At 41.9% G+C, this 8,793-nt stretch overlaps 1 protein-coding gene across 1 annotated transcript; it reads left to right on the forward strand.

Annotated features, from left to right (window-relative positions):
* Positions 1-5,529: 5,529 nt before the first annotated feature.
* On the forward strand, positions 5,530-8,458 carry LOC135982384 (uncharacterized). Its single transcript, XM_065588800.1, has 2 exons — positions 5,530-6,666; positions 7,557-8,458. The coding sequence occupies exons 1-2, from the start codon at positions 6,129-6,131 to the stop codon at positions 8,057-8,059; spliced, it is 1,041 nt and encodes a 346-aa protein (XP_065444872.1). The 5' UTR covers positions 5,530-6,128; the 3' UTR covers positions 8,060-8,458.
* Positions 8,459-8,793: the final 335 nt, after the last annotated feature.

Raw genomic sequence — 8,793 nt, forward strand, 5'->3', positions numbered from 1 at the left:
ATCCCTCTGTGTAAAAGAAAAGGGGGCAGGTGGGAAAGAGTTTGCAAGAGCAAACTCCAAAGAGTAACTCAGAAGAGTCTTGATGCTGAGTTTAGAGCGAAAGTATTAAAAACAAGTTCTTGCTGCTTTTTGAACTAGTGGAAAAAATGATTTTGAATTTCAAAATACTAATTTTTAAATAGAAAAAGAAAGATGTATTTAAAGAAAAAAGAGATCATGTGTTTTTCATAGCAGCACTTCACTTTCTACCAATAGTTCTAAGGTTTCCATTAGACAGAAAAACAAATAAGTCTGCCAACCACAGAGATCAAAGAAAAGAAAACATAGTGAAACTGATTTTTACAAATGGTATAGTGATGACAAAATGCCAAGGCACATTGACAGTATTGTTAAAGCTCAAAATTATAGTTAATGATATAGTAGCTTTCTGATGCCTGATTAATTATGACACATGAGTTTCTGATTGTTGTTTGAGCCGGGAGGGGAGGGGGGAGCGGGGAGGAAGGGCTTTACTTCTTTAGAAAATTGCTAAACTGATCCAGCTGATACACAGTAGTTGCCAGAATAAAATAATTACTGTCTTAAACTACAGCATACATTGAATCAGGCACAACTCAATAGACTCCATTATCAGGCGGCTGGGAGCAAATGTAACACTTGGGAGCTACAGATCTAGAGTCACTAGTTCAAGTCAGGACTCTGGTCACTGAGCAGGTGGAAGTTTTCCATGTCAAATGGAGGCAGCTTAGCATAGTATTGAGTATCAGTTGTATAAGCTCTGTTAGAGTGTTACTGCTGCTTTAAAAAATAGTGAGATGGGAGAGGTCTGGAAGTTCTGAATAATTAGAAGAGTCAGTTGGTGCAGGATGTGACCATAAGCCTGCTCTTTTAACAAAAGGATTTTTTAAAAACTGACCTGACAGTTGTCAATTCCTATGAAGACGACTGTCAGTAGAGACTACCACATTCCTCTGGCTGACAAAGCATGAGATATGGGCAAGTGGCAATAGACATGCTGTTGAGGTCCCTATCTGCCCAACTTGAGATCTTTGAAGGTGGTGTGGTTTCTGAACCATTTTGCTTGTTAGTACTCAGCATTATGATATGAACATAGCTCATATCCATGATTCACTACTCCCAGCACCTTTCACCTCTGTAGGCCTAGTAACCTAAGCATTACACACCTGTCATTGATGTAGTGGACATAGAAACTATATATTCATAGCATAGGTACCTGTATAATGTTCATATATTTTTAAACATTTAATTGAGTTTCACTCAGAAACCACAGTAATGGGGCAATACACAGATGATTTTCTAATCAATTTCTCCTGAACAGTTACAGAGTCCTCTCCTCCAGCATGTAACTAAATGCTGACATGAACTAAATGCCCAATCAAGGAACTAAAATGTTATCTTGGGTATCATTAATGGGCACATCACAGCTCAGTTAAATGTTTTAATTGTATCTAGAAGTGCTGGTTGCTTGATGTGTATGTTTGAAGAGGGGACACTGGAACTTCCCAAGAGGAGGTGGACCGAGCTGTGTTTATTAGACTGTCCTGAACCTAAGTAGTTCCAGATCAGTTTCAATTCTTTTAGAGAGGATACCTACAAGATTCTGCTGAAAATCCAACATTCACCAAAGTAGTTCCAGAATTTTTTTAATAAATGTTTTAATATTATACACTTTAATATATTAATCTATGGTAAGATCGTGAAAGCTAGTTCTAAGAACTGTTACACAGGGAATTAAAGACAAGTCAAAGGTTACCAGATGTCATCCACAGCAGAGGTGTTCTTTGCTTTAGTTAACTTCACTATGACATCTCCTCGTATAAAGAATGTAGGTATACCCATCCAACAACTACTTTTATAATCCTCCAAATTTTAAGTGTCACCCAATACAGTGTACACTATTGTTGGATTGCATCATTCCTTTATTAACAGACTGTCCTTTTATTTAACCCGAAGCTTACCCAAAAGGAAAATGGATTTCTCTAGTGTGATTTCATGATATGTAACATTATAACTTCCTTTTCTTCCTGTTGCACTTCAGTTGATCTTACTTTAAAATGCATATTGGGTGTTGTTGTTTTTTTCATCCCTATGTTGTTTCAGAGTTTCTAGACATAAAACTTCCACACATATTCTTCAAGTGTCTTGTCTCTGGAATAAACAAAAAATCTTTGCATACTAGCAGTCACAGTGCCCGTTGCATGGCTATTTGGTCTAGATCATACCACTCTTGCAGCAGTTTTGATTAACATGTACAATGTAAATTCACACTAATGGCCCCATTATATTCTAGACAAATACAGTTTGGAAATTAAAGTAGACAGAAGCCTAATTCCAAATTAATGTCACACACACACACAAATTAGAAGTCGAAAACCGGGATAAAATTATTTGTCGCAAGAGAAAGCTACTAGTAAAAACTGTAAATTAAAATGCTTTGGGGGTGTCTACTTTTGGCTTGGACACTGAAGACACTTAAAACTTAATCTCATTTCTTATCTTGTGCAGCAGCTAATTACATTCTTGTTAAATAGTATGAGCATCAACTGAAGTAATTTAACCCTATGCCTTAATTGTTGTCCAGGGTGTAAGCAGCACTGTTAAGGATCACTTTGCCCTTTTTCTTACTTTTGTTGTCATCTTGCTTTGCTTCTCATGGTTAGGATAGTATTTCATAGCCAGAGGAATGGAAGTAATGACCAGTAACGAACTTTCTCCTCTATGGTCTGTGTAAGTGCTCCTGTTCTACTTTTCTCCTCTACCATGAATTGATGGACAGAGACTAATTAAGGAATAAATAAGGAAACTTTGAGTTAAAAAATCTAGGTATGTTGCATTTTCTAGGAACATTGATCATGCTTCAATTATACCCAATGTATATAATGTTTGTTGCTTTTTTTGGATACCTAATGTATATGCACTATTTTTGTAATTTGTGAGATGTGCCTCACTGGTACAGCTCGTTAATTTACAACAAAAGTTCATATTTTTAAAGCCCTAGTTCAAAGTAACAATACATATTTTAGTGTTACTAGGATAAGATTGTTTTCTTTAGCAGCCACAAAGCAATGAAGCCTAAAGAGAAAATTTCTGTGTAATTCGTAACTATTGATTAATTTCTATATTGATCAGAATAACTATAATCAATATTTCTTTTATTAAAATATTAAGGAGCTAGTTTTGTTTCTTTAAGCAACAGGGTAAGTTTTCAATGTGTATGCTTGATGTGCAGAAATATTATAAAAATAAATGTTTATATTAAAAATTAACAAGCAAACTGCTAAACTATTTTATTTAAAGGTGTGTGGTATAATTACTGACATTAATTAAACCTTATATCTATTGGTTATTTTCTTTTCCAGAACACCACTCTGCCAGAAATAAATGGCCTATGACAGTCATGCTGGGATGCTGGAACAATTTATATAGTGGGGGTGCTGAGAGCCATTGAACCAAACTGCAAACTCCGTGTATGATGGAAACCACTTCAAGCTAGGGGGCGCGGTAGCACCCCCAGTATCCCTAATTCCAGCACCTATGCAGTCATGTTAATCAAAAAAGACTCCATACTAGCACAGGGTTCTGAATGATATTCACAGACATTATGCTTATGTATCCAGTGCCATATCCTATGATCCTTTCTCAGACAAAACTCGAATTAACTTCATCTGAATTGATGGGAGTTTTGCCTGAGTAAGATATGCAGTATTTAATGCATTAAAAATAAATTCTCAAGTCATAGACCTCATTCCTGTAGCAACACAGCACACAGTTAATTGATGGGAAATCTTAACCATGTGCCAAACCCAGGGCCGCCCAGAGGATTCAGGGGGCCTGGGGCAAAGCGGGGGAGCTGTGGCGCTTGTACTCACCCGGCGGTGGTATGGGTCTTCGGCAGCATTTTGGCGGCAGGGGGTCCTTCAGTCCCTCCCCGTCTTCGGCAGCACTGAAGGGCTCTACACTAGGGGTATGTGTACATGGCAAAAAATGTCCCACAGCAGGGAGCCTCAGACTTGGGCTCATGCTCATGCTCTGGGCCTAAAAATAGAAGTGTAGACATCTGGGTTTTGCCAAAAAAATCTCAACCTAGACAATATATGTAGGAGCAAGATTGGATCTATTATGGTTTTTTGCAAATTAAGTTTTCTGTGAAGGCTAGTCACATGTCAAATATTCGAAATGAGTCTGAGCATTAAAAATGAATAAGTGTGCATGCACACACACGCACAAGAAAATCAGTTAATACACAAATCAGTTAATACAGTAAATCACAAATACACCTTGTGTCTGCAGTTAACTGAATTTCTGTATGCAGCTAAATGGTTTACACAATAAATATATATTTGATAAATGCAAGTGCGTATGCACACATGAAACTCAGCTAAATTTTTTAAATGATGGAGGCTAGATGAGTATCTTTTTTAGAGGATGCTATGGTGTCTCTGGAAGAGTTGCACTGTAACTAAACAGTGGAAGAAATGGTTTCTGAAGATTGTGCATTTAGAAAACTTTTTACTTTCTTGGTGTGAGGTTTGATTTGGACTCTGCACCCTCACACCAAGAAGTGTCTGTCCTTGAATTAAAAGAAAACTGAAGTGATTGTTAATGAATATTCATCTTAATATTTATCTTAAGATCTTAGTTGATTTTTTTTTAAATGTATAAATACCTGTCACTGTTTTGACATTTCTGCACATGTGAAAAGTTCTATGGTCTCTCACTGAGAATTTCAGTTTCATTGTTTCTTCCCAATGAATCCAATCTGATGTAGGCCTCAACCAAGCAAAACATTAAAGCATGTGTTTAACTTTAAGCATGTGAGTAATCCAAGTGATGCCAATGGGACTATTCATATTCTTAAAATTAAGCATATGCTTATGTGCTTTGCTGGATTAGGGCCGTAGTTAATGAGGTAAGTTGTTGGTCATTGTAGACACCTCTCAAAATCGGCATATAATTCATGAAAAAATAAGCACTTTCACCAGAGGAATGCATGCTAGAGGCTGGAGACTTTCATGCCTATCCAAGGTATGTTCTATTATTTACTGGAAAATTTTTAGAAAATATATCGGTTGGGAGGTGGATACGAGATATAAAACCTTAGTGTATAAAGCCCTAAATTATGTGGGCCCTGAAAGACTTTCCCTTTCCTCAGGTGGTACCACAGTAGTCAACAATACCGGCGGTGCTTCCAGAGTATTTTCAATAAGGGGCCCGCAGCTTTGGAACTTTCCCTCTTGACAGTCTAAAACAGCTGACCTTCAATGTTCTCTTTAAGGCCTGTTTTCCTAATTGTTGAAGAATAAGGAGAGTTGGAGAGATCATGGTTGCTAAAGAGGATGGGATTTGCTAATAATAATACCTAGCTCTTATATAGGACTTTTTACCAATAGATTTCACAGTGCTTTACAAAGGAGATCAGTAATATTATTCACATTTTACATATAGAGAAATTGAAGCATAAAGATGGGAAGTGATTTACCCAAGAGTAAGGAGACTCCAAAATTTTGTGGTATTTTACTTTGTAATATTTATTAATACACTTTAACGTATGTGTACTTAGGACAAGAACACCGCTATCTACATAATGAAAAGTAGTGCTTTAATTTTCATCCTGGCTGGCAATATCAGACAGGCCAAGGACTGAATGGACCTGGAGCCAGAAGTGCTTTTTTCGTTACAAGTGGTCTCTTTAAGGAACAGGATGATGCATGTTGGTATCAGAGGCCTGGTCTACACTACGGGTTTAGGTCGACTTTAGCAGCGTTAAATCGAATTAAACCTGGACACGTTCACACGACGAAGCTCTTTCTTTCGACTTAAAGGGCCCTTTAAACCGGTTTCTTTACACCACCTTCGACGAGGGGATTAGCGATAAAATCGGCCTTTGCGGGTCGGAATTCGGGTAGTGTGGACGGAATTCGACGTTATTGGCCTCCGGGAGCTATCCCACAGTACTTCATTGTGACCGCTCTGGACAGCACTCTCAACTCAGATGCACTGACCAGGTAGACAGGAAAAGACCTGCGAATGTTTGAATTTCATTTCCTGTTTGCCCAGCGTGGAGAGCACAGGTAACCACGCAGAGCTCATCAGCACAGGTAACCGTGATGGAGTCCCAGGATCGCAAAAGAGCTCCAGCATGGACCGAACGGGAGGTACGGGATCTGCTCGCCATATGGGGAGATGAATCAGTGCCAGCTGAACTCCGTAGCAGTAAAAGAAATGGCAAAGTATTAGAAAAGGTCTCCAAGGCCATGAAGGACCGAGGCCATAACAGGGACACACAGCAGTGCCGCGTGAAAATTAAGGAGCTACGGCAAGCCTACCACAAAGCCAGAGAAGCAAATGGAAGGTCCGGGGCAGAGCCGCAAACTTGCCGCTTCTACGCGGAGCTGCATACCATTCTAGGGGGTGCAGCCACCACTACCCCAACCGTGTGCTATGACTCTGTCAATGGAGAAACACACAGGGAAGAGGATTCGGGGAACGAGGAAGATGAGGATGGAGGTAATGTAGGTAGCTCACAGCAGCAAGGAAGCGGAGAAACCGGTTTCCCCAACAGCCAGGATATGTTTGTCACCCTGGACCTGGAACCAGTAACCCCCGAACTCACCCAAGACCCTGAGGGCACACAGGAGACCTCTGGTGAGTGTACCTTTGTAAATATTACACATGGTTTAAAAGCAAGCGTGTTTAATGATTAATGATTAATTTGCCCTGGCAATCGCGGCCAGTACAGCTACTGGAAAAGTCTGTTAACGTGTATGGGGATGGAGCGGAAATCCTCCAGGGACATCTCCAGAAAGATCTCCTTCATGTACTCCCAAAGCCTTTGCAAAAGGTTTCTGGGGAGGGCTGCCTTATCCCGTCCGCCATGGTAGGACACTTTACCACGCCAGGCCAGTAGCACGTAGTCTGGAATCATTGCATAACAAAGCATGGCAGCGTATGGTCCCGGTGTTTGCTGGCATGCAGACAACATCCATTCCTTATCTCTCTTTGTTATCCTCAGGAGAGTGATATCATTCACTGTCACCTGGTTGAAATGGGGTGATTTTATTAAGGGGACATTCAGAGGTGCCCGTTCCTGCTCTTCTGAACAGAAATGTTCCCTGCTGTTAACCACGCGGTGCGGGGAGGGGTGAAGTGATCATCCCAGAGAATCGTGTGTGTGTGTGGGGGGGTGGTTTACTTGGGTTTGTGCTGCATGTTAACCCAGAAACCGCAGCCCCTCCTTTTACATTGAAAACCCATTTTAAATGGCCAACCCAATTCATCCTTGATATGGGAAATGAGGGCGCTGCTGTTTGAAACCATTCCCACATGTTATGAAGGTTAAAAAAGCCAAAAGACTGTGGCTTACCATGGCTGCCTGCAAGCCGAAATCTGTTGCCTGGCACTGCGTGAGTGATCTCTCATACCAAACCGGCAGGCCCTCACTATAAGAGGAAAAATGCGACCTTGTAATGAAAGAGTGTACCCATTGTTCTCTAAAATGTGTCTTTTTTAACCACCTCTCCCTTCTCCTCCACCAGCTGCAAATGTTTCTCCTTCGCAGAGGCTAGTGAACATTAGAAAGAGAAAACGGAGGACGCGGGACGATATGTTCACGGAGCTCCAGATGTCCTCCCACGCTGATAGAGCACAGCAGAATGCGTGGAGGCAGTCAATGTCAGACATGAGAAAAGCACAATATGAACGAGAGGAGAGGTGGCGGGCTGAATGGCGGGATGAAAAGAGCAAGTGGCGGGCTGAAGATGATAGGTGGCGTCAGCTTGCAGACAGAAGGCAAGAGTCAATGCTCCGTCTGCTGGAGCATCAAACTGATATGCTCCAGCGTATGGTTGAGCTGCAGGAAAGGCAGCAGGAGCAGAGACCGCCGCTACAGCCCCTGTGTAACCAACAGCCCTCTTCCCCAAGTTCCATAGCCTCCTCACCCAGACGCCCAAGAACACGGTGGGAGGGCCTCCGGCCACCCAGTCACTCCACCCCAGACGATTGCCTAAGCATCAGAAGGCTGGCCTTCAATAAGAGTTAAAGTTTTAAAATGCAGTGTGTCCTTTTCCATCCCTCCTCCCCCACCCATCCCAGGCTACCTTGGCAATTATCCCCCTACTTGTGTGAGGAATTAATAAAGAATGCATGAATGTGAAATAACAATGACTTTATTGCCTCTGCAAGCGGTGCTCGAAGTGGGGAGGGGAGGGTGGGGGTGGTTGGTTTACAGGGAAGTAGAGTGAACCGGGTGGGGGGGGCGGAGGGTTCATCAAGGAGAAACAAACAGAAGTTTCACACCGTAGCCTGGCCAGTCACAAAACTCGTTTTCAAAGCTTCTCTGATGCGCACCGCGCCCTGCTGTGCTCCTCTAACCGACCTGGTGTCTGGCTGCGCGTAATCAGCAGCCAGGCGAGTTGCCTCAACCTCCCACCCCGCCATAAATGTCTCCCCCTTACTCTCACAGATATTGTGGAGCGCACAGCAAGCAGCAATAACAATGGGGATATTCTTTTCGCTGAGGTCTGAGTGAGTCAGTAAGCTGCGCCAGCGTGCTTTTAAACGTCCAAATGCACATTCCACCACCATTCGGCACTTGCTCAGCCTATAGTTGAACAGGTCCTGACTCCTGTCCAGGCTGCCTGTGTACGGCTTCATGAGCCATGGCATTAAGGGGTAGGCTGGGTCCCCAAGGATCACGATAGGCATTTCAACATCCCCAACAGTTACTTTCAAGTCTGGGAAGAAAGTCCCTTCCTCCAGCTTTCGAAACAGACC

The sequence above is a fragment of the Chrysemys picta genome, chromosome 3 (assembly GCF_011386835.1).
Source record: "Chrysemys picta bellii isolate R12L10 chromosome 3, ASM1138683v2, whole genome shotgun sequence".
Lineage (NCBI taxonomy): Eukaryota > Metazoa > Chordata > Testudines > Emydidae > Chrysemys > Chrysemys picta.